The sequence below is a fragment of the Oncorhynchus masou genome, chromosome 6, assembly GCF_036934945.1.
Source record: "Oncorhynchus masou masou isolate Uvic2021 chromosome 6, UVic_Omas_1.1, whole genome shotgun sequence".
NCBI classification, from domain to species: domain Eukaryota; kingdom Metazoa; phylum Chordata; class Actinopteri; order Salmoniformes; family Salmonidae; genus Oncorhynchus; species Oncorhynchus masou.
In genome coordinates, this window is record NC_088217.1 from 63,569,368 (window position 1) to 63,596,429 (window position 27,062).

The 27,062-nt window shown below is 41.8% G+C and overlaps 1 protein-coding gene across 1 annotated transcript; it reads right to left on the reverse strand.

Annotated features, from left to right (window-relative positions):
- mtx2 (metaxin 2) lies at positions 1 to 26,875 on the reverse strand. The gene is made up of 10 exons (XM_064969347.1): positions 26,718 to 26,875; positions 23,177 to 23,224; positions 22,779 to 22,825; positions 9,984 to 10,056; positions 8,357 to 8,433; positions 7,694 to 7,786; positions 7,143 to 7,181; positions 4,808 to 4,933; positions 3,564 to 3,640; positions 1 to 611 (listed from the first exon to the last, which is right to left on the reverse strand). The coding sequence occupies exons 1-10, from the start codon at positions 26,755 to 26,757 to the stop codon at positions 410 to 412; spliced, it is 822 nt and encodes a 273-aa protein (XP_064825419.1). The 5' UTR covers positions 26,758 to 26,875; the 3' UTR covers positions 1 to 409.
- Between the last annotated feature and the right edge of the window lie 187 nt (positions 26,876 to 27,062).

Below are 27,062 nucleotides of genomic sequence, written 5' to 3' on the forward strand. Positions count from 1 at the left end.
GTACTTTCACTTTTTATTTGTAATTCTTGAAAGTGCTTCAAGGTTTTCCACAAGCATAACATGGTACATCTGTGAATGTCATACTTAACCTGTTTTAATACTAAGCTCACACTTCTAAATAGTCTAAATAGAAACCATAAATTGTGAAGAATAAGAGTTGTGTGGAATTGTAGGCACTTTCCATTCAAATTTCAAACCAGAAATAAAACTGCACAATCTGGAAAAAATAAATCACAATTGCTTTTCATTTAGTTTTTACATCAAAGAATCACCACTACATTTTCAAGAAAGTCATACTTCCAGTTCATGGCATTCACAGGCAAGCAAGTGGAGAAAGGAAGACTGGGAATGGGGTAGGATAGGATGGGATGGAGATGGAATGGGACTGTTGGGCTTCAGGTGATGGGCATCAAAAGAGGGAGGGGCCTTTCGAATAGCCTCTGGACGAGGAGCCAGCTTGGCTGTCCTCGAAATAGCTCTGCTCGATGCGGCGGCAGAAGGCCAGCAGGTTGCTGTAGCTCTTGATCTTCTCGCCCAGCTCGTCGCTGGTGAGTCGTGTGGTCAGGATGGTGAAGAGGTGGCCGAACACCAGCGCATCCAGCTCAGTGGGTCTGAGGACAAAGGGAATCTTTTATAACTCATAAAAGTTTGAGCATGATTCTTGACACAAACATACTTTTTTTTAAAGGAGATCAGATTCACCAATCCAATTTCATATTTGTATTTTTAAGATACGAAAAGTATAGAGGGGGATAGATGGTATATAAGTGCAGAGTGGACGAGACAGGGCTTAAGTCCCGTAGTCATGGCCTAGTTCCAATATTTGTGGCTTGTATGGCTCAGTTTGTAGGCTTGTAGGTTAGTTTTCTGGGACCACACATACGTAAAATGTATGCGCACATGATGACTAAGTCGCTTTGGATAAAAATGTCTGCTAATTGGCATATTATTACAGTGCCTTCTGAAAGTACTGTATTCACACCCCTAGATTTTTTCCACATTTTGGGTTATAGCTCAAATTTAAAATAGATTGAGTTTCTGTTACGGGCCTACACACAATTATTGAAGAAGTATGGCTGTACGCCCAGCCTCTGGGAACGAGCTTGACAGCATAGGCTAACATCTTCATTAACCTGGAGAAGAAGCGTGGAAACAGTTACTATTACAACTATGTGGAAACACTGGCCTGAGAGATGAGAAATCCAGCCACACTTTGCTTTTGTTAAACTAAGCCACTAACAAATCCTAATATCATTTTTGGACCATAACCCCATGTAAGTCAATCTCCCCCATTTAGCATGTTTTGCTCAATTAATTTGTTTAATTCTTTTGAAGATTTGGGCATGACATTTAAAACATGCTAAACATGGGGACATCGATGTTACATGAGGTTTTTACAGAAAATGCTAACATTAACAATAATTGGCACTGACTAGTTCAACAAAACCAAAAAGTGTGGTAGAATTCTGTTTCTCGAAATTTTGGCCAATTAATGAAATGAAAAGCTGAAATATCACGTCAAGGATTCAACCCCTTTGTTATGGCAAGCCTAATAAAATCAACTGTATAAAAATATTCCACAAACATGCATCCTGAAATCCAAAAGGAAAATGGTGTTCAGTCTACTTTACACAGGACACTGGGAGATTTATAAACTTTTCAACAACCAATTCGACAGAGCTTGAAGAATTTTGAAAATAATAAATGGGCAGGTATTGTACAATCCAAGTGTGCAAAGCTCTTAGACTAACCCAGAAAGGCTCACAGCTGTAATCGCTTCCACAGGGGTTTCTAACACGTATTCACTCAAGGTTGTGAATACTTATGTAAATTAGATATTTCTGTATTTCATATTAAATCAAAATCATGTTCACTGTCATTATGGAGTAGTGTGTGTAGATAGATTAGGAAAAAAGTAATCAATTTTGAATTCAGCCTGTAACAAAATATGGAATAAGTCAAGGGGTATGAATACTTTTACAGCTCTAGATCCAAATCATACAGCAAATAAGGCTGTCATTTGTTACCAGGTCCATGTGTGGGAGACATTACCATTTAAAAGGCAACATGCCATACCATTGATGGATTCACAAAGACCTTACATATTTATTCTATGCACAACAATGTATTATGTTGACTACTCTCTTTCTCTGCTCTAGCCAAGGTCAGCACAGGCAGTCAGTCAATTATACAACATCACACTCAGGCAGCTTTGTAATGGCGTTTAAGATTTCACCCATACTGGCAATCTTAATTTTTATTACAGCAAGTTATTGTCCTCTCTTGTAGCATATGACAAGGCCAGGATGTCATTACCAGATTAATTAGAGGTCCCTCCCGCCGCAGGCTCATGGGGGAGAAAGCTCAGACAATGGGAGAAAGGGGAGCGCTGGGTTCACAGATTCAGCAGTGCTATCCTTCAGCACTATGTGTAAACTAATCCAGTGAAAACAAATGGTAGTCAAAGCCCTGGCTATCTAAGAGGTACTGTATAGGCCCAAGTCTGACCCAAAACAGCATTAGTCTGCATCCCAATTCGCAACACATCTCCCAAAGTTCCTGTCATGGATTTAAAAGCATTGGATTGACAAAGGGTGTGCAAGTACAAGGCTCCCCCTAACCTCTTTTTTTCTTTTAGAGTAGCAGGAAAACAACCTGTTTTGAGACGTTAAGAGCAGCACTTTAATGCGACTAATGTAATATAATAGGATTCATTGAATACATTGAAAGGACTGATAAAGTAAAAGGACAAAAATGTTAGCACAACAGGCAAATGCAATGTAATAATAGGTCTAACATGGTATAGACCAGGGGTGTCAAACACATTTTTTCCAAGGGGCCTGCATTCGGTCTTCAACGGGGTCCGGAAGGCAGCACTGAATTTATTTATTTCTAGGCTGTAAAAATTGGCTAAATAGTCTCCATTGTTTTTGGAATTTAATGCTCCCTGACTGTGTAACTTTCATTTAGGTGATTTTTAGCGAGCTGGACACAGCCCCAAAAACTTTGTGTCCATTATCATTTCTACAGCTTTCATCTGGTTTAGTCATTTTAGTCGTGGGCCGGATCCTTATGTTTGACACCCCGGGTATAGACCATTTGTGGCCTCCAACGGGTAATGCCGCCACTTGCAGCACATTCATTATGGCGTTACAGTGAGTATGAATCCCACTGCTCCTTTGTATGTCTCCAATTCAATGTATCACTTCTCTCATTCGTTTTCTTTTCAAGGGTAGGCAGGTAGCATAGCGGTTAGGAGTGTTGGGACAGTAACCAAAAGGTCGCTGGTTCAAATCTCTGAGCCAATCAGGTGAAAAATCTGATATGCCCTTGAGCAAGGCACTTAACCCAAAATGCTCCATGGACCCCCTCAATAATGGCAGATCCCTGGCCATTACTAGACTCTCTGATGGGGTCTCAAGAATGGTATATGCAAAAAATGCATTTAATTTACACGTGTGAAATAGGACAGATGTAAGCATCAACCAATATATTGTTATTCGTCTATCAGAATAAATAAAAAAGTATGCAAAGACAATTATAAATTACAATTATAAACCTACTGCTTATTGAAGAAGTATGGCTGTGTGCCCAGCCTCTGGGAAAGAGCTTGACAGCATTGGCTAACATCTTCATAAACCTGGAGAAGCGTGGAAACAGTTACAATATTACAATTATATTACAACTATGTGGAAACATTGCATTGCAAGTTTGTTTTAAATGTCATGCCTAATGGATTGTGTTGCTCAATTCATTGGTTTACAATTCTTTTGAGAAGATTTTGGCATGACATTTAAAAAACATGCTAAACGTGGGACATTGATATATATACACAAGGTTTTGAACAGAGAATGCTGACGTTAGCATTAATTGGCAGTGACTAGGTTAAACAAAACCTAAGTGTGGATTGCAGTAATTCTTTGTCTATAGACTGCTTTCAAGGAACTGATTGTAGTTCAGGTAATATGGTGTTCTTTTTCAGCTGAGGTTGGCATCTCAGGGCGCTAATCTCTGGTGGACAGACTGTTACAAACTGTATCCTAAGGTCTGTCAAAAGACTGTGGGGTGCAACACTAACAAGCAACAGTTGTGTCACTGATTATTTGAACCAATCGCAATTTAGCGGGTGTTTCTTTTGAAGTTCGCTATACTCAAGTTCAGTGGGTTGAGTCACTGACGGGGATCTTTCTGTCAGGTTTTGCGCCCCCTCGGCTTCGTAAGGTGGGGGAAATCATCATGGACTATACTCAGCCTTGTCTTAAGGTAATAAGTCCCCCACCCCGTCTCAGTCGCTGGTGCAAGATCTCACATTCACATTTAATCCTGAGGTGCTGCACCCTCTGCAAAAAGTGATTATTATTTGACCCTGTTGGTCATTTTATGAACATTTGAACATCTTGAAGAACAATCCGGCCTTAATGGCCAAGAACAATCTGGCCTTAATGGCCAAGTACTGTTAATCTCCACCCGGCACAGCCAGAAGAGGACTGCAGAGCCCGGTTCCTCTCTAGGTTAGTTCCTAGGTTCCTGTGTTTCTCTCGAGTTTATCCTTGCCACCATGCTTCTACATCTGCATTGTTTTCTCTTTGGGTTTTAAGGCTGGGACTGGGATAAGCACTTTGACATCTGTTGATGTAAAAAAAGGGCTTTGTAAATAAATATGATTGAGGGAAAACTTGGCCCATAGACTAGTCCACTACTTGTTCTAATATCTTTTCTCATACATCTCCCCCCAAAACCTTATGGAGTATCTGACGAAATTACACGAGATTTTAGTTCTGGGCTTCCGAGAACACAGGACACTGACCTGCTCCAGGCTCTTCCCTGCCCAGCCAATGGCATTCATCTTACGACGGACCTCCCACTGCTTCTGATAGGCCAGGATTTGGTTGAGGGGCCAGGAGTATGGGCTGCTGTATCTCGGCCTGGATATCTACAGACATGAGGCTGAGGTGAGATTAAAAAAGTTTCCACATTTTGAACATTGTCTGGCTTAAGTTGGGTGGTTCTTGTAAACAAAAGACAAAAACTAAAATATACTTTAAACACAATTACACCACTGCAAAAGATAAATATTTTAATAGCTTTATAGATAGATTGGCCTGGTGGACAGCCCTAAGAAGAGTCTTGGTGGTTCCAAACTTCTTCCATTTAAGAATGATGGAAGCCACTGTGTTCTTGGGGACCTTCAACGCTGCAGATATTTTTTGGTACCCTTCCCCAGATCTGTGCATCAACACAATCCTTTCTCTGAGCTCTACAGACAATTCCTTTGCTCTCATGGCTTAGTGCATGGTCAACTGTGGGACCTTATCTAGACAGGTGTGTGCCTTTCCAAATCATGTCCAGTCAATTGAATTTACCACAGGTGGACCCCAATCAAGTTGTATAAACATCAAGGATGATCAATGGAAACAGGATGAAACTGAGCTCAATTTTGAGTCTCATAGTAAAGGGTCTGCATACTTATGCAAATAAGATTAGATTTGTTATAAATTTGCGAACATTTAAAAAAAAAACTGTTCGCTTTGTCATGATGGGGTATTGTGTGTAGAGAGAGGACATTCAGCTTCTCTTCGGTCATATGTTTCCCGAGAAGGCTAAATAAACCCTTGCTCACCAAAATGTCATACATCTATAGAAAGAGTGGCTCAATCTAGGTGACATTAATAAAGTTCTGTCATCTCAGCTTCTTCTGCGGAGCAAAGACGTTTAGGGACCAGGGAGAAAATGCAACAACAAAAATGTAAAGATTTTCTGTGCAAAATGTCCAAATGGCATCAGTTTGGCCAGTTGTAAGGAAATGAAAAAAACAATTGCTGTGAAAACAACCCAACATGTTTCTGATAAGATTTCAGTTGGATACATGCATATTTTGTGGTTGAAATACTATCAGGTTTTATGATGCTGATAAAGATAGCATCTCTACAGTCGGTACCTAAACAGTGCATTTGCATAAGATGCTGAAAAAAATAAATGTATTTCTCCACTCCTGTTCCCGAGCAAATTTTAACTACAGTTGGTGTAACATTTTACTGCAAGAAATGCTTATTTCTGCTGGAGTTAATATAAGGCTATGTGAGAGGTTATAGACCTACAGTCAGTGTTCAGATTTCAGTTTCCATTTAACACATCTGAACAGTAGGCTACAGTTCTCTTGATGTGCCATATGCTTATTTGATGTCCCCGACTTGTGACCGTGTAATTTGTATAGCACCTCAATCATCACACATAAGATAGCTGGCACTGCCATCATCCTCTTACCACTTCACCAAATATTTCCTCAACTTTACTTTACTGGCCCTTACCTCTATTTTCAACTCTCCATTTTGCAGCATTTCTCTTATTGAATTAAACTCTGATATTTCTTTTTGCCTTCCGTTGACCGTAAACCTAATTTGCCAATTAGCGTGTAGGCTATTTGGTGTACGTACAGTTAGGCCCTAAAGCTTACACACTGACGCACCAGATAGCATAAAATGATGAAAGAAAAACCTCAATGTAGCCTATAGATATAACATTTAGATAGGACATTTTACTTTTAAAGCGCACTTAGCCCTCCAGTCAGCCCTGAAAAAATAGCCTATGCTATTTCACCCATTTCAATGAGCTATTATAGGTGCGCACCTAACAGAGGTGCGCACCTAACACCTAACACAAAACCTTTTCACAGATTAATGCAAAAACACTCACCATAAATAAAAAATAAAAAACAGAATCAGTTCTATCATGGCGAACATCAGACTTCACTTTCACTGTTGTTGTTAGTGTTCTCTGATTTGGCTAACCTAAAAACAACTGAACACTGTCTGCCTCTGTATTTGTCAGTTTGATTAGTCAAGGAATGAAAGAGAAACTTATGACATATTAGAGTAATGAAAACATTTCAAATGCCCATCCCTAACATTGAAGATGAATGAATGTCAACCGGGGGAGAACGTTTCTAAAAATCGTCGTAAATTAACACAAAAGTCACAGCTGAGGGCGGCAATAAAAGGGGTATGCAGAGGGCAATGAGTGGGACTCAGCGGTGTGTGTGAGGGCCTACTAAATGGAAGCTGAGTAAAAAAGCATGGCTCATTTATGGGAGGGGCGCCGAGGCTGCAGCCTAATGAAGATGAATGCCCAGGGAGAGCACTCACCTCAGTCGCCGTGGTATCATCACACCACTGGATATACAACTGCATAGAGGAAAGAGGGATACAAAGGTTGAACACAGAACATAGAGGGGAAGGAAGGAGGGAAAGGATATAAGACAAGAGGCATGAAAATAAGAAAATACGAGAGATATACAGTATACAGAGGGATTTGAGATGGGCAAAATTTGAAAATAAACAAAGGGAGGAAAAGTAGTGGCGAGCAGTGAAGGATAAAGGATCTAGGGGGAAGAACATTTCTCACAGAGTACATGGTGTCATTGCTTGATTTTTACTGAACATTACTTAAGGAGCAAAGGATTTCAATGAATACTAAAATCACATGTAGATAATCAAATATACACAAATCATGAAACAAGATCATATCAAGGATATGCTCATGTCATTTCAAACAACTTCTTGTTGTAACCACACGAGTCCCTTGCCAAGCACTTCCTTTCTCTGACAGGAATATAGAGGGCTTCATCAGCATAAATACCCACACATTCAGTATGTAATGGAGTATTCCTTCCTGTTGAGGGGTTTCTCTACTGTACCTCAGCGGTTAGCAGCATGTTGTTGACCAGCTCCATGTAAGCTTTCATTTCAGCCCTCTGAACGTCATCCAGACCATCACTGAGAGAATGACCCTGGCGAGCAAGAGATAAGCAGTGATGAGTGTGTGAGACATACGTGTGTGTGTGTGCGCATACGAGGTTGTAGTATAGCAGGTTGCTTAGATAAGCAAGCAGTCATAACAGTAAGGCTTTCAGAAATTATTCACACCCCTTGACTTATTCCACATTTTGTTGAAATCAAAATGGATCAAATAATTTCTCACCCATCTACACACAATAACCCCATAGTGACAGTGAAAACGTGTTTAGAAATTTTGGCAAATTTACAAAAAATGAACTACGTCATTATCTTATTTACATAAGTATTCACACCCCTGAATCAATACATGTTAGAATCACCACAAATGGGTTGAATACTTGACTCAAGACATTTGATTACATTTTTTTTTATTAATAAAAAAAAAAAGTCTAATGCCAAAGTGGATTTGTTTTTATAGGGTATTGTGTCTAGGCCAGCGACAAAATGTAAATGTAATCAGGTTGTAGCACAACAAAATGTATGTGAGAGAGTAGTAGGGAGTGATTGATGACTGATCTTAAAGAGGACAGGTGTCCTGCTTCTCATTCATAAGACTCACTTACCTTTGCCTTGGTAAACTGGACTATGGGCCCCAGCTCAGACACGACCTGATTTCCCACATGGACAAAGGGGACTTTACCTGAAGGGAGAGGAATAAACCATATAAAAGTTCATTTCTAGTGACAAAGGGAAAGAAGAGAGATTATGGAATGCATATTTTAAACTCTCCTCTGTAAATAAGAATCTGGTCTCCAATGTCGTTACTCAAAACTGCCCAGCAGGCTGCACTGAGTACAGAGCTAATCAAATTCATAACATTTAGTAAACAAAGTGTTTGAGTGGGTTTGACTGGGCAGAAATCAATGATGAAGCTCGAGTCTCTTATGTGTTGGTTTTGAGTGTTGAGCTTACCTTGAATCCCCTACAAGAAAACATTACACGGAAATTGTGGTAATATTGAATTACATTTGCAAATCACATCCTAAGTCAAACACCAGGCTACATTACACTGTATTGGATTCTCCAAATCCCAGGTAGGCTATGGTGTTATGTTCATCCATTTTGAGCCAACAATTCCTATGAATTGTATGGAAATTAATTTTGTCCTTTAATTGAATGACAGTTTTTTTGCATCATTCTCTGCAATATGGTGAGTTATGAGAGGAGGCTGGAAAAGGAAACTAAGGATTCACACTCCCATAAAATAAATGTAATCTCCAACTGGCATAATTCAATGTAAATGCAGTGATTAAAAACATTGAGGTTTAGAAGTTCTCCAGTATTTTTCAGATGCTAAATTCAGTAATTGAGAGAATAATGTATAGCCTGATTCAGATTTATCTGAGAGCAGCAACCCTAGTCATGGTTTTACAGTCATCCTTTATCGGTCTACCAGCTGCAATGTAATGTGTGATGCTCCGACAAAAGGCCTGTCCACATCCAGGGGATAAAGATTTACACATACCCAACATGCTGACCACACCGCTCGCATTATGTGCACGAGTGTTTCAAAATAAACTTACACATACATATATTTCAATCATTGTGTCAATGAGCGTCTGCGTAGCCAGGCACTAAAATAGAACTTGGTTCTATTTGTCGCGCTTGATGCGCGGCAAATCCTACCTCTCCCATCTCCTCATTGGTTTTTAGGAGCATATGTCCACGTGGGTAATTGAAAGATGAATTGAGATCCACATTCCAGTCGGTGGTGGTAATGGACCTTAAGGTTAGTTGACAACTGCCATTTAAAGTCCAAAGAAGAAGTAGCCGGAAGGAGGCGAGATGACTAGAAACAAACTCGGTTTACCCTTTTATCTGTGGATTAATTGTCAGAGTGCATTTCAGGTAAAATAACAACCCACTGCTTATAATCTCAGCTAGCTAAATTGCCATGAATGTTTAATGCCTTTCGACCTGTCCCCAAATTAATATAGTTGGTTCAGAGTTTGTTTTGATATTTCAAAATTTGGGTCCTGATCACGTTTGGTGTGGATGGACAAAAATCCACATGCGCACGATGGTATACACGCACGCCCGGTCTAGTCAGCATGTAACAGGAAAGGTTCTCTTGGCCATGTACACATATGGGAGGTATAAACAGCTGGTCAAGTTATACAAAAGCACAAGCATAGACCTGAGGGAGGGAGGGAGGGCATACACACTTTTTCAATAGCATGGGGAACTCACCAGATGGGGACATGTACTCTGCGTTTGACCGACAGGACACATGAACAGGCAGATTGCACATCCTCAGATAAGCCTGCGACAAAAAACAGCATTGCATATGAACTACACCAACAACACAGCTAGTTAACAATCTAAATGCAGTAATCAGTAGATCAAATAGCAACACATGTGAACAGAAATCAAACAGAATATGCTTAGTATTCATGACTGTGGTTGTTTTCTTACAACAAATTACATTCAAGGTAAATCAATATTTCAAGAACAAAATAGAATAATTTGGTTTATTCAATTAATTCAGGTGAGACTAATTAATTCAGAAGGTTGTGTTCTAGCATGGACACAGCACCACTATCATTATTTTGGCAAGCACACTGACAATGGTTCCCAGAACAATTATAGCACTGTTGTGCAGAAGAAAAACACTATGGCTCCACTGCTTTTGACTACCTGAGCAGCACTACCAGTCATGCTAGAACCATTCAGCCTGAACACATATAGCCTAGGCTATTCACTGTACCACAAGGGCTCGACATTCCCACCTGCCCGGGGACCCCCTTGAAAGCCTCCAGGCCAAGTTAATCATCCATAGTAGCACACCTGCCTGATAATATAGACCATGTTAATATGGACCTAAAAGATAAAAGTTATCAATATGTTATTGGGATCATTTCTGGAGAGGAATATTACATTTTAATAGTTTCATACAAGACGGTGGATGTTTGTTTTTTTCTTCCTCCAAGCAATCAGTGTAAATATCATATTTTATTGTTGGCTATAAAATAATTTATAAACATGCACCTGTTAAACAGACCGTTAGAACTTAAGGCTCCATGGGTCGAGGAATTGAAAAACGGTATGGTTGAAAGAGATTGTGGGGGGAAAAGAGTGGCTAATAAGTCTGGCTGCACATCTGACTGGCTGACTTACTGCAAATTGATTAATTGTGTGACAAAACTCAACAGAAAGAAGAAGAAACTATGAAGCCAAGATCAATGATGGAGAAAAAAAGTATTTCTGCCCATAATTTAATTCAAAGTACAAATTTAACTCCCCCTTTAATTGAATCAGATGGCTTTACTCATCACAAAACCAATTGATGTTGCCAATTATTTTTATGATTACTTCAATGGCAAAGTTGGCAAACTTAGGCAAGAAATGCCAATAATGAACAGTAGACATAGTATTCATACATAAAACAAATAATGAAAGAAAAACAAAGTTTTAATGTTGTAAAGTAAAGTTAGTGGGAGTGGTGGAAAAATTGTTAGCAATCAATAATGACAAACCTTGCACTGACAACTTTGAAGTTAAGCTACTGAGGATGGTAGCTGACTATGGCCACTCCTATCTGTCATATTTTTAATCTGAGTCTAGAGGAAGGTGTTTGTCCTGGAGGGAAGACAAAGTTATTCTGCTACCCAAGAGTGGTAAAGTGGCCTTTACTGGTTCTAACAGCAGACCTATCAGCTTGCTTCCAGCTCTTAGCAAACTGTAGAAAACAATATTGTTTGACCAAATACAACGCTATTTCTCTGTAAACAAATTGACACTTTCAGCATGCTTATATTGAAGGGCACTAAACGCGTACTTAACTGACGCAAATGACTGATGATTGGTTGAAAGAAATTCATAATAAAATGATTGTGGGAGCCGTCCTGTTAGATCAGTGCAGCCTTTGATATTATTGACCATAACCTGTTGTTGAGAACTTAAGCCATAAAACATTTCAACCTCAACTCTGAATCAATGATATGTCAATCCATCTAATAGAAATGAGAAGGTTTACTTTAATGCAGCTCTTTAGGTCCTTTACTCTTTTCGAATTTGACCAATGACCTGCCACTGGCATTAAAGCCTGTGTGTCCATGTACACTGATGACTCCATATATGTGTCAGTAACCACAGCTGAAACCCTTAACAAGGAGTTGCAGTTCCTTTTGGAATGGGTGGCCACTAATAAACTGGCCCTGAACATCTCTAAAACTAAGAGCATTTTTATTTGATACAAATCATTCCCTAAGCTCTAGATCTCAGCTGAATCTGGTAATGAATGGTGTGGCTGTTGAACAAATTGAGGGGACTAAATTACTTGGTGTTGCCTTAGATTGTAAAATCGGTCATGGTCAAAACATAGAGTCAATGGTTGTAAAGACGAGGAGAGGCATGTTCATAATAAAGAGATGCTGTGCTTTTTTGACAAAACACTCCAAAAAGCAAGTCCTACAGGCTCTAGTTTAGTCTCATTTTGATTATTGTCCTGCCATGTGGTCAAGTGCTGCAAAGAAAGATGGGCTAATCAGAGGGCTAATATACATACCAGTCTCTTGGCTAAGAATTGAGAGACTGACTGCTTCGCTCTTTTTATAAGAAACAAGAATGTGTAAAATTCTAAATAGTTAGCAGAGTCAACTTACACACAGCTCTGACACACACACTTACCACCACCAGCTGTCTTTTCACAGTCCCCAAATCCAGAATAAATTCAAGAAACATATAGTATTAGAGCCATTATTGCAAGGAACTCCTATCTCATATTGCTCAAATGAAGAGCACACGTGGTTTAAAAAAAAACCCAGATAAAGCAACACCGACGCCGACAGATGGCCGCCTCGCTTCGCGTTCTTAGGAAACTATGCAGTATTTTGTTTTTTTAATATATTATTTCTTTCACTGTTGCCCCAGGAAATCTAAAGTCTTATTACACACAGCCGGGAGGAACTATTGGCTATAAGAGCAATGTCAACTTACCAACATTACGACCAGGAATACGAATTTCCCAAAGCGGATCCTCTGTTTGGTCCACCACCCAGGACAATGGATTGGATCCCAGCAGGCGACCCAAAACAATGGTGCCGCAGAGGTCTTCTCGCCAGGCTCCGTAGACGGGCACATCGCCCATCGCTCCCGAGTATACTACTAGCCAATGTCCGGTACCGTGACAACAAGGTAGACAAAATCCGAGAAAGGATTGCCTTCCAGAGAGACAGAGATTGCAAAATTCTCTGTTTCACGGAAACATGGCTCACTCAAGATATGTTATCAGAGCCGGTACAGCCACCTGGTTCCTTCATGCATCACACCGACAGAAACATACAAGGCTAATCTGAAAACAAGACTCCCTAAAATGTATCAGCATATCGATTGCGCCACAAGGGCTGGCAAAACCTTGGATCACTGTTATTCTAACTTCCGCGATGCATATAAGGCCCTGCCCCGCCCCCCTTTCGGAAAAGCTGACCACGACTCCATTTTGCTGATCCCTGAATACAGAAAGAAACTGAAACAAGAAGCTCCCACGCTGAGGTCTGTCCAACGCTGGTCCGACCAAGCTGATTCCACACTCCAAGACTGCTTCCATCACGTGGACTGGGACATGTTTCGTATTGCGTCAGGCAACAACATTGACGAATACGCTGATTCGGTGTGCGAGTTCATTAGAACGTGCGTTGAAGATGTCGTTCCCATAGCAACGATTAAAACATTCCCTAACCAGAAACCATGGATTGATGGCAGCATTCGCGTGAAACTGAAAGCGCGAACCACTGCTTTTAACTCCGTAAGGCTATCAAACAAGCTAAGCGTCAGTATAGAGACAAAGTAGAATCTCAATTCAACGGCTCAGACACAAGAGGTATGTGGCAGGGTCTACAGTCAATCACGGACTATAAGAAGATATCCAGCTCAGTCACGGACCAGGATGTCTTGCTCCCAGGCAGACTAAATAACTTTTTTGCCCGCTTTGAGGACAATACAGTGCCACTGACACGGCCTGCAGCGGAAACATTAGGTCTCTCCTTCACTGCAGCCGAGGTGAGTAAAACATTTAAACGTGTTAACCCTCGCAAGGCTGCAGGCCCAGACGGCATCCCCAGCCGCGCCCTCAGAGCATGCGCAGACCAGCTGGCTGGTGTGTTTACGGACATATTCAATCAATCCCTATACCAGTCTGCTGTTCCCACATGCGTCAAGAGGGCCACCATTGTTCCTGTTCCCAAGAAAGCTAAGGTAACTGAGCTAAACGACTACTGCCCCGTAGCACTCACTTCCGTCATCATGAAGTGCTTTGAGAGACTAGTCAAGGACCATATCACCTCCACCCTACCTGACACCCTAGACACACTCCAATTTGCTTACCGCCCAAATAGGTCCACAGACGACGCAATCTCAGCCACACTGCACACTGCCCTAACCCATCTGGACAAGAGGAATACCTATGTGAGAATGCTGTTCATCGACTACAGCTCAGCATTTAACACCATAGTACCCTCCAAGCTCGTCATCAAGCTCGAGACCCTGGGTCTCGACCCCGCCCTGTGCAACTGGGTACTGGACTTCCTGACGGGCCGCCCCCAGGTGGTGAGGGTAGGCAACAACATCTCCACCCCGCTGATCCTCAACATTGGGGCCCCACAAGGGTGCGTTCTGAGCCCTCTCCTGTACTCCCTGTTCACCCACGACTGCGCTGCAACGCACGACTCCAACTCAATCATCAAGTTTGCGGACGACACAGTGGTAGGCTTGATTACCAACAACGACGAGACGGCCTACAGGGAGGAGGTGAGGGCCCTCGGAGTGTGGTGTCAGGACAATAACCTCACACTCAACGTCAACAAAACTAAGGAGATGATTGTGGACTTCAGGAAACAGCAGAGGGAACACCCCCCTATCCACATCGATGGAACAGTAGTGGAGAGGGTAGTAAGTTTTAAGTTCCTCGGCATACACATCACAGACAAACTGAATTGGTCCACTCACACAGACAGCATCGTGAAGAAGGCGCGGCAGCGCCTCTTCAACCTCAGGAGGCTGAAGAAATTTGGCTTGTCACCAAAAGCACTCACAAACCTCTAAAGATGCACAATCGAGAGCATCCTGGCAGGCTGTATCACCGCCTGGTACGGCAACTGCTCCGCCCACAACCGTAAGGCTCTCCAGAGGGTAGTGAGGTCTGCAGAACGTATCACCGGGGGCAAACTACCTGCCCTCCAGGACACCTACACCACCCGATGTTACAGGAAGGCCATAAAGATCATCAAGGACAACACCCACCCGAGCCACTGCCTGTTCACCCCGCTACCATCCAGAAGGCAAGGTCAGTACAGGTGCATCAAAGCTGGGACCGAGAGACTGAAAAACAGCTTCTATCTCAAGGCCATCAGACTGTTAAACAGCAACCACTAACATTGAGTGGCTGCTGCCAACACACTGACTCAACTCCAGCCACTTCAATAATGGGAATTGATGGGAAAGGATGTAAAATATATCACTAACCACTTTAAACAATGCTACCTAATATAATGTTTACATACCCTACATTATTCATCTCATATGTATACATATATACTGTACTCTTATCATCTACTGCATCCTTATGTAATACATGTATCACTAGCCACTTTAACTATGCCACTTTGTTTACATACTCATCTCATATGTATATACTTTACTCAATACCATCTACTGTATCTTGCCTATGCTGCTCGGCACCATCACTCATTCATATCTTTATGTACATATTCTTTATCCCCTTACACTGTGTATAAGAATTTAGTTTTGAAATTGTTAGATTACTTGTTGGTTATTACTGCATTGTCGGAACTGGAAGCACAAGCATTTCGCTACACTCGCATTAACATCTGCTAACCATGTGTATGTGACAAATAAAAATTTGATTTGATTTGTAAGAAGGAGGGCGGGGGTGTATGCTTTATGATTAACGAGTCATGGTGTGATCATAACATACAGGAAAAAGTCCTGAACAAGTCCAGTTCACCTGACCTAGAATTCCTTACAATCAAATGCCGACCGCATTATCTACCAAGAGAATTCTCTTCATTTATAGTTGTGTACATCCCCCCAAGCAGATACCTCGACTGTCCTGAAAGAACTTCATTGGACTCTATGTAAACTGGAAACCACATATTCTGAGGCTGCATTTATTGTAGCTGGGATTTTTAACAAGGCTAATCTGAAAACAAGGCTCCCTAAATTTGATCAGCATATCGTGTGAGCGACCCGGGCTGGAAATATTCGGGATCATTGTTACTCTAACTTCCGCAACAAACAAAGCTCACCCTCGCCCTCCTTTCGGCGAATCTGACCAGGACTCCATTTTGTTGCTCCCAGCCTATAGACAGAAACTGAAACAGGAAACGCCCGTGCTCAAGTCTGTTCAACGCTGATTCCACGCTTCAAGATTGCTTCGATCATGTGGATTGGGATATGTTCCGGATAGCGGCGAACAACAACATTGATGTATATGCTGAGTCGGTGAGCGAGTTTATTAGCAAGTGCATCGGTGATATTGTACCCACGGCGACAATTAAAACCTTCCCCAACCCAAAACCGTGGATTGAAGGCAGCATTCACACAAAACTAAAAGCGCGAACCACTACTTTTAATCAGGGCAAGGCGACCGGAAACATGACCAAATACAAACAGTGCAGCTATTTCCTCCGCAAGGCAATCTAACAAGCTAAGCGTCAGTATAGAGACAGAGTAGAGACGCAATTCAATGGCTCATACACGAGAGGCCTAATCAATCACGGACAACAAAAAGAAAACCAGCCCTGTTGCAGACCCAGATGTCTTGCTCCCTGACAAACTAAACAACTTCTTTGCTCGCTTTGAGGACAATACAGTACCACCGACACAGCCCGCTACCAAAACCGGCGGACTCTCCTTCACCGCAGCCAATGTGAGTAAAACATTTAAAACAGGTTAACCCTCGCAAGGCTGCCGGCCCAGACAGCATCCCTAGCAGTGTCCTCAGAGCATGCGCAGACCAGCTGGCTGGTGTGTTTACGGACATACTCAATCAATCCCTATCCCAGTCTGCTGTTCCCACATGCTTCAAGAGGGCCACCATTAGCTTTCTTTGGAACAGGAACAAAGTAACCGAACTAAACGACCCCGCCCTGTGCAACTGGGTCCTGGACTTTGACGGGCCGCCCCCAGGTGGTGAGGGTAGGAAACCACATCTCCACCCCGCTGATCCTCAACACTGGGGCCCCACAAGGGTGCTTTCTCAGCCCTCTCCTGTACTCCCTGTTCACCCATGACTGCATGGCCATGCACGCCTCAAACTCAAATCATCAAGTTTGCAGACGACACTACAGTGGTGTGCTTGATTACCAACAACGACGAGACGACCTACAGGGAGGAGGTAAGGGCCCTCGGAGTGTGGTGTCAGGAAAATAACCTCACACTCAACATCAACAAAACAAAGGTGATGATCGTGGACTTCAGGAAACAGCCGAGGGAGCACCCCCCTATCCACATCGACGGGACAGTAGTGGAGAAGGTGGAAAGTTCTTTGGTGTACACATCACAGACAAACAAATGGTCCACCCACACAGACAGCTTGGTGAAGGCGCAACAGCGCCCCTTCAACCTTAGGAGGCTGAGGAACTTTGGCTTGTCACCAAAAACACAAACTTTTACAGATGCTCTATCACCGCCTGCTACGGCAACTTCTCCACCCACAACCGCAAGGCTCTTCACAGGGTAGTGAGGTCTGGGGGCAAACGCATCACCGGGGGCAAACTACCTGCACTCCAGGACACCTACATCACACAATGTCACAGGAAGGCCAAAAAGATCATCAAGAACAACAACCACCCGAGCCACTGCCTGTTCACCCCGCTATCATCCAGAAGGCAAGATTAGTACAGGTGTATCAAAGCTGGGACCAAGAGACTGAAAGACAGCTTCTATCTCAAGGCCATCAAACTGTTAAACAGCCATAACTAACATTGAGTGGCTGCTGCCTACATACTGACTCAAATCTCTAGCCACTTTAATAATAAAAAATTGGATGTAATATAGTATCACTAGTCACTTTAAAGAATGCCACTTTATATAATGTTTACATACCCTACATTACTCATCTAATTGGACAGTGACCATGTTTTTGTTATTTTGGTTCTGTACTCTAGCACTTTGAGTTTGAAAGGATACAATGACAATGAGGGTGAAGTGCAGACTTCCAGCTTTAATTTGAGGGTATTTTCATACACATCGAATGAACTGTTTAGAAATTATAGAAGCTTTTGTACATAGTCCTCCCCAATTTTCGGCCATCAAAAAACATTGGACAGTTTAACATAATGTAGAATAAAGTAACTTCCCCCTCGTTGTCATTGCATCCTTTCAAACTCAAAGTGCTAGAGTACAAAACCAAAATAACAAAAAAATGGTCACTGTCCAATGAATTATGGTGCTCACTTTATATGTACATTGACTTATTCATTCCTTTACACTTGTGTGTATAAGGTAGTTGTTGTGAAATTGTTAGATTACTTGTTAGATATTACTGCATGGTCAGAACTAGAAGCACAAGAATTTCGCTACACTCACATTAACATCTGCTAACCATGTGTATGTGACAAATAAAATTTGATCGCACGACACAACGCCTCTCCCATTTGACCTAAATATTTTGTGTGTAAGTATGTGTCGGCTGTGTGCCATTATTAAATGTATGTCGTTCTGTCCTTGTTTATTAATGCTCTGTATTATGCCATGTAGAGGTCGACCGATTATGATTTTTCAACGCCGAAACCGATTATTGGAGGACCAAAAAAAGCCGATACCGATCAAATCGGACAATTCTTTACATGTATTTGTAATAATGACAATTACAACAATACTGAATGTACACTTATTTTAACACATCAATCAAATCAATTTAGCCTCAAATAAATAATGAAACCTGTTCAATTTGGTTTAAATAATGCAAAAACAAAGTGTTGGAATAGAAAGTACAAGTGCAATATGTACCATGTAAAAAAGCTAACGTTTAAGTTCCTTGCTCAGAACATGAGAACATATGAAAGCTGGTGGTTCCTTTTATCATGAGACTTCAATATTCCAAGGTAAGAGGTTTTAGGTTGTAGTTAATATAGTATTTATAGGACTATTTCTCTCTATACCATTTGTATTCCATATACTTTTGACTATTGGATGTCCTTGTAGGCACTTTAGTATTGCCAGTGTAACAGTATAGCTTCCGTCCCTCTCCTCGCTCCTACCTGGGCTCGAACCAGGAACACATCGACAACAGCCACTCTCGAAGCATCGTTACCCATCGCTCCACAAAATCCGCGGCCCTTGCAGAGTAAGGGGAACAACTGCTCCAAGTCTCAGAGCGAGTGACGTTTGAAACGCTATTAGCGCGCACCCCGCTAACTAGCTAGCCATTTCACATTGGTTACACCAGCCTAATCTCGGGAGTTGATCGGCTTGAAGTCATAAACAGCGCAATGTCATAGACTTAATTATAACATAACACATAGAAATACGAGCCTTTTGTCATTAATATGGTTGAATCTGGAACGTTTATTATTATCGCATATACCCTGACTCTGCGTGCAATGAACGCAAGAGAAGTGACAATTTCACCTGGTTAATATTGCCTGCTAACCTGGATTTCTTTTAGCTAAATATGCAGGTTTAAAAATATATACTTCTGTGTATTGATTTTAAGAAAGGTATTGATGTTTATGGTTAGGTACACGTTGGAGCAACGAGTCCTTTTTCCGCAAATGCGCACTGCATCGGTGATATGCAATACAGGAAATGCTAGATAAACTAGTAATATCAACCATGTGTAGATAACTAGTGATTATTATTGATTGATTGAATGATTGTTTTTTATAAGATAAGTTTAATGCTAGCTAGCAACTTACCTTGGCTTCTTACTGTATTCGCATAACAGGTTTGCTCCTCGAGGAGTGCAATGAGAGGCAGGTGGTTAGAGCGTTGGACTAGTTAACCGTAAGGTTGCAAGATTGGATTCCCCGAGCTAACAATGTAAATATCTGTCGTTCTGCCCCTGAACAAAGCAGTTAACACACCGTTCCTAGGCCGTCATTGAAAATAAGAACGTGTTCTTAACTGACTTGCCTAGTTAAATAAAAGGTGTAAAAAAATGTAATTAAATCAAAATCGGACAAATCTGTGTCCAAAAATACAGATTTCCGATTGTTATGAAATTTGAAATCGGCCCTAATTAATCGGCCATTCCGATTAATCAGTCGACCTCTAATGTCATGTTTATGTTTGATGCGGGACCCAGGAAGAGTAGCTGCTGTTTTCGCAATAGCTAATGGGGATCCTAATAAAATACAAAAATGTGGATCCTTTTTTTCATTGCTGAATCAGTATTCTTCTCTGTCTCAGGTATAGTGCCTTGAAAAAGTATTCACACCCCTTGTTTTCCAAATGTTGTGTTGCAGCCTGAATGGATTCAATTTAACTAAAAATGAAAAGATCAAATGTCTTATGTTCATAAGTATTCAACCCCTTTGTTATGGCAAGCCTGTTCTGTTCAGCAGTAGAAATTTACTTAACAAGTCACCTTATAAGTTGCACGGACTCACTGTGTGCAACAATAGTGTTTAACATGATTTTTGAATGACTACCTCATCTCTGTACCCCACAAATACAATTATCTGTAAAGTCCCTCAGTCGAGCAGTTAATTTCAAACACAGATTCAACCACAAAGACCAGGGCTTATGTTTGGGGGAAATCCAACAACACGTCACTGAGTACCACTTCATATTTTCAAGCATGATAGTGGCTGCATCATGTTATGGGTATGCCTTCATCGGCAAGGCCTAAGCAGTATATTTTTAAGCTAAAAAGAAACTTAGAGCTAAGCACTGGCAAAATCCTAGATGGAAAGCAGACTGAACCAGGTTTTCAACAGACACGGAGACAAATTCACCTTTCCGCAGGATAATAACCTAAAGCTCAAGGCTCAATAGACACTGGAGATGCTTACCAAGATGACATTGAATGTTCCTGAGTGGCCTAGTTACAGTTGACTTAAAATCAGCTTGAAAATCTATGGCAAGACTTGAAAATGGCTGTCTAGCGATGATCAACAACCAACTCGAGACCTTAAAGACATTTTTAAAGAACCATGTTCAAATATTGTACAATCTAGGTGTGCAAAGCTCTTACAGACTTAACCAGAAAGACTCATGTATTGTCTCAAGGGGTTGAATGCATATGTTAAATCTAGTGTTTTCTTTCTCATTATTTTTGCAGTCAAATTACATATGGATATTAGGTGAAGGTAAATAATATCACATTTTATTTTAGGGTCTCTGCATTATATTTTAGAAATAAAAGGCTACATAAAGTACTATCTAGTCATCCCATTTGTGAAAAAAAGTATTTGGACTAAATTCCATTTCAGTAGTCTAAAGGTTAATATTTGGGATGGGAAACAGTTAGCATTTCCCATAGGAAAACATTTCAGACTTAGCCACCATGCTAATGTAACTGTGGCTTCCGTCCCTCTCCTTACTCCATCCTGGACCCTCTGAAAACATCGACAACTGTCAGCCATAAGGCATTATTACCCGTCACTCCACAAAAGCAGTCTCAGAGCAGGTGAAGTCACCGATTGAACGCTACTTGTGTACCGCTAAACAACAACTGACAAATCCCTAATGACATTCTCTATGAAGAATTATCCTCTGGAAAGAGACCATAGATATTTCTGCAAGCAAGATCTCAAGTCCTTTGGCATCAACACCGACACCTGAGAAGATGGCGCCCAGGACTATCTTCACTAACAGCGGGCACTTCGCAGCGGGTTGCTAACCAGCAAATCCACCATGGCGCAACACTAAGTAGTAAAGAGCAAAAATGAAAGAAGATCAGGACACCGCCGCAACATCTACAACAGGCTTGCCCAATAAGCAGCCGGAAGGCATAATCAAGCCCGTGGGTGATTTTATTTGTCCCCCCAAGTCTTCTGAGCAAAAAATGTATTAATAAATATTTAGTTGTATTCATTGTTGGATATAAGACTATAAACTCACCAAGAAATCAGCTCAGTGATTTAAATTCAGGAAATCTGTTTCCCAAGTATTCCCACAGATAAAGAGGCATATGTGATCATATCCCAATGTAATCAAGGTTTGAAATTATTCCATTTTTGTCAAATACTGTATATGTTTGGGATCTTGCAGTGTACAAATTATTTATAACTTTGTTCCAGCCCCCCGACCCTCCGCTCAGGGAAATAAATAAATCGGCCCACGGCTGAATGTAATTGGGGACCCCTGATCTGCAACAGCAGGGCAGTCTACAAATGTGACAACTATGGCCGAGTCAGCCTCAAGAGTGGACTTCACACCCACCGCAGACGCTGTGCTAAGACCTAACTCCCCAAGGCACATGAAATCTATTGTCACCGGAGTCTGCGACGACAAATTGTCAAGATGTTGGTTTCAGACCCCGCTGGTGACAATGGCGCCCAACTGTGGGGCAAGGCTTTTTTGGTGAGGAGGTTAAAGGCGGGTGAATGTAGCAGACATGAGTCCAGCTCATGGTCTTGTGATGTGGGAATTTCCTGTTGGTCTAACATGTTTGTTTCTCCCCTGGAGACCCAAGTTCAGATCCTGTCCATGACACAGGCATGCACAGTTGTATACCAGATAGCTACAATAGAGCCACCAACAACAAACAGCCATCATCTGCACAGGGGTTTCCACCCTCAAATTTTTTCTTCCATATAACAAATGACATCCACAAAGTTGTTGGATTTTAATGAAAACAGGTGTCTTATGAAAAGTTTTATAAAATATGACAAACCCTATCAACACATTTGGCCATGTTTGATCGGAGGACTAGCTTTACGGGCCCCGTGTACTGTATGGTCTTTTAAGGAGGCCTAGCCTATACCACAACATTTGTGTAACGGCTAATGCCAACGAGCCAACTGTCTTAGTTTCACATCCTATTTGGCTATGGCAAAGGCATAAACATTATCTTACCTGTACAGCAAGTGATGATGCACAATCTGATAGTAGTATCTGATCCTCTGAAAAAACAAACAGGCAGACAGACAGACATGCATTTGCACATTATAAAGTGAAAAGATACACTGATAAATATGGCTCAAACAGTTATTAAAATTCTTAAAACCTATATTCCTCTCTGATTCATTAGCATAATCTTCCTCAACATTACATCAAGTAACTTTAATTGGGTATGTTTAGCAGTGCACTAATAGTCCACAACATTGTAGAGTTCAGGGCTTAGGCCTAAACTAAAAACTAAACTAAATTAATAAAGTAAATAACTTTCGCATTATCTAACACATGATTTAACATTGTAAATGCAGAAGAAGGAATTTGAACAGTTTTGTCTCTAAAGTGAGTAAATGACTTACCTCTCAGAGGCTGATACAAGGTGGCATTTTCAGGCCATGGCTCCGCAGCTGTGGGACAAAATATTCAGGAGAGCATTGGCAAAAGGTCACATTGAGGAGTTTGTCAGGTTGCAGAACAGTGACACTGTTGTGACATGATGAATTTTGAGCTTGAGCCAATCTGAGAGGCAGCATCATAAAATGTTCCTGTGAGGATGATTGAATTTCAGAGGCCTAGTATAACATTGCCTGGGGATCAGACCACCAACGTCTGGGACATTACACTGTTTGATTCTGGAAATGGTCCTCTACAACCTAGAATATTGAATAAAAGTACATTACCGATTGTCTGCGTGGTTGGTCCTTATGTGGCAACACATTTTAGACAATATATCCACAGTAAAGTATTATTCAATCAACTTTTCAAAGCGCTGGTAATGCACCTTAAGCATCGGCCCTACCGAGCTAAAGAACCAGCTGACACCTGTTTGATTTTAAACATACTTTATAATAATAAATCTATGCAGTAAAAAATACAAATTCAGCAACTAGTTGCTTGTATGCACCAGTCCAATAATGTCAACTTCACTTTCACGCACATCTCATCTGTGGCAGCTGTGATCAGCCAGCTGCATCCCCTTCCAGCGATTAGCTGGGGGCAGCAGGTAGTCTAGTGGTTAGAGCTTTGGGCCAGTACCAGTTGCTGGATCGAATCCCGAACTGACAAGGTAATAATCTGTCGTTCTGCCCCTGAACAAGGAAGTTAGCCCACTGTTCCCCAGTGGGCCGCCATTGTAAATAAGAATTTGTTCTTGACTGACTTGCCTAGTTAAATAAAAGGTTACGTTTTAAAACACCTGCTTCTCTCCATCCCACTTTTCCTGTGCATCCATCAGTTTTTAAAATATAATTTAGCCGTAATGGCGAGCTGGGATGCAGACCCTGATAAGTCTTTGGTTGTTTGGAGCAGCGCACAGAGCGAGCAAAGTTGATACATTATATAATTGAATCGCCTGGCTAGCTAGCTAGCTACCAGTGTTGCCCCCGACTCCCAGTTAGCACAGTGTCCTTCGTTCCCGCCTGCTGAACATCTGCCCTTGTCGTCATTAATGGAACTGCGGGAAATCAGTGCCCGACATGAGGGCAAAGCTAGATAGCTACCGGTGTCGCCACCGTCTCCTGCCTACCGGAATCGGAGCCAACACCTGCAATCATGTCTTTCACTGAAGTCTGCCCTCGTAGTCGTTAACAGACCTGCGGGAAAGCAGTGCCCAACAGGCGCTAGCTCCATATCCCGCCTGCTATGAATCGGAGTCCTAGCGAGTGTAGTCGATGTGAAATGGCTAGCTAGCGGTGGTGCGCGCTAGTGGCGTTTCAATCGGTGACGTCACTTGCTCCGTGACCTTGAAGTAGTGGTTCCCCTTGCTCTGCAAGGGCCGCGGCTTTTGTGGAACGATGGGTAACGATGCTTCGAGGGTGACTGTTGATGTGTGCAGAGCGTCCCTGGTTCGCGCCCGGGTCGAGGGGACGGACTAAAGTCTATACTGTTACACTAGCACCCAGTGTTCTTCGCTAATACCTTCCATCGCCGTCGTTAAAATAACTGTGGGAAAGCAGTGCCCGACAGGCGGGGGCGAAAGACACTTTCTACCAGTGTTCTCGTTCTACTTCTTCTGTGGGGTTTATTGGTGATTGGCATCTAACATTAACGCCACCTACTGTACTGGAGCAACCCCGCCTCCTCCCTGTGTACCAGAGCATTAAAAATGGAAGATAGAAGTATAAAGGGTTCATGAAGATGCGACAACATCTGTCACGCTGATCCTCAACACAAGGGCGGCAGCGTAGCCTAGTACCCGAAAGGTTGCAAGATCGAATCCCCGAGCTGACAAGGTACAAATCTGTCGTTCTGCCCCTGAACAAGGCAGTTAACCCACTATTCCTAGGCCTTCAATGAAAATAATAATTTGTTCTTTAACTGACTTGCCTAGTTAAATAAAAAGTTTAAACATAAAAATAAATTTTTAAAAAGGGCCCCCAAGGATGCATCTATAGTCTCCTCCTATATTCCCGGGTTCAACCCCCGACTGCGTGGCTCGACACCAACACCATCATTAAGCCTGTCCATACCATAACTCCATCTCCACCATGGGGCACTTGGTTCACAACATTGACATCAGCAAACTGAGTGGTCTGTGGTTGTGAGGCCGGTTGGACGCACTGACAAATTCTCTAAAACAACATTGCAGGTGGCTTATGGTAGAAAAATTAGCAGTCTGTCAACAGCTCTAGTGGACATTCCTGCAGTCAGCATACCAATTGCACTCTCCCTCAACTTGAGACATGTGTGACAAAACTGCACATTTTTGAGTGGCCTTTTATTGTCCCCAGCACAAGTTGCACCGGTGTAATGATGATGCTGTTTAGTCAGCTTCTTGATATGCCACACCTGTCAGGTGGATGGATTATTTTAGCAAAGGAGAAATGCTCTCTAACAAAAATGTAAACAAATTTGTGCACAAAATCAGAGAGAAATATGCTTTTTGTGGGTATGGAAAATTTCTGGGAGATTTCATTCAACTCACTTTACATGTTGCGTTTATATTTTCGTGTAGTGTAACGTAAACTCACCCCATTCCGTACAAATGTGCGCAACCGCAACATTCAAACGAGGCTACAAAGAAAACTCATGGGACTGCAGCGACTGTGTTGACTTCAAAATCGTGGTTGTGAACTACGTTTCTATTCAAGCGTTGATCGACATAGTAATGGCTCTATAGTATTGGAGAAAAGTTGAAAAAAAACGGACCCTCCGTTACATCGTGATGTGTCATGCCGTAACGTCCTGCATGCATAAAGCAACTATTCCTGTCTTATAATCTCTCTCCACCAGGTGTAGCACTTCTCTCATCCTTTCATTTTCTGCATCATCATTGCATGCGATTATCATTCTCAAAGCCGCTGTTTACTTCCAAGATCACTTTAGCACCACCCTAAAAACCCGATTCAAATTCGACACAAACCTTCAAATAGGTATGTAATGACACATTATATAAACTCTTTATAGTGTTTTATTTACATTTTAGAGGTGATAAGGTGGAAAGATCGAGTGAAAAAAAGCAATTTTCCCACACAACATCTCTCCTTCTCACTATCACGCATTAGTTTCGCTTCCCCACGCGCCATTTTTAAAAAGCCGTGACGGGCTCATTGCCTTCTTGAATCATGCAGAAAAGGGCAGCGTGGGGTCATGTAATTGATTCTGTTGGAAAGGGGAGAAATTGTGCTTTACAATGGTATTGACATTACAGTTGATCTGGAAGTATTACGTTTTTGGGACGCTAAAATAAGGTAAATTGTACGGACCAATGCGATGTACAAAAGTGAGTGAGTTTACGTTAGTTTGATATGGAAAGCTAGTTACCTCATTTGTCAGCGAAGCCGCAGACAAAAATGTATATTTGCACGGCTAGCTAGTGGCTAGCATCTGATGCTAACTAACGACAAAACGAATGCTAATGACGTTAGCTTTATGTTGCAGAACACAGACTACACACATTACCTGCAATCTGGGAGACGAATGCCTCTGCAGCAAGAGACATGATGAAATCGGACAGAAATTCAATCCAGAATGGTGTAAAATAAAATGTGGCAAACAAGGTTAAGGGCACGCTTAGCGTATAGTCATAAAGGTGACGTCAGACGCAGTGGTACGTCGCGCCTGTTTTTCCTGCTCCAAATTTAGTTCAATCACAATCGTTCCGCCAACACGTCGCTCGGACCTGAGCCCATAGCCACACTCAGAGTAGGAATGCAGACCAAGTATCGGGGAAAAAGATACGATGAATAGGACAAGATCTCCTCTCTGCCCAGAAAGCTACCATTCACCAGCTCTGCTACCGTTATG

Excerpts from the sequence above, each read along its gene's own strand:
- mtx2 (XM_064969347.1), bottom strand. The coding sequence starts at position 26,757 with ATGTCTCTTGCTGCAGAGGCATTCGTCTCCCAGATTGCAG. Across the intron at positions 23,225-26,717 it reads ATTCGTCTCCCAGATTGCAG|CTGCGGAGCCATGGCCTGAA; the intron begins GTAATGTGTGTA and ends TTTGTCCCACAG. Across the intron at positions 3,641-4,807 it reads CAGGGAAGAGCCTGGAGCAG|GTTTATGAAGATGTTAGCCA; the intron begins GTCAGTGTCCTG and ends ACGCTTCTCCAG.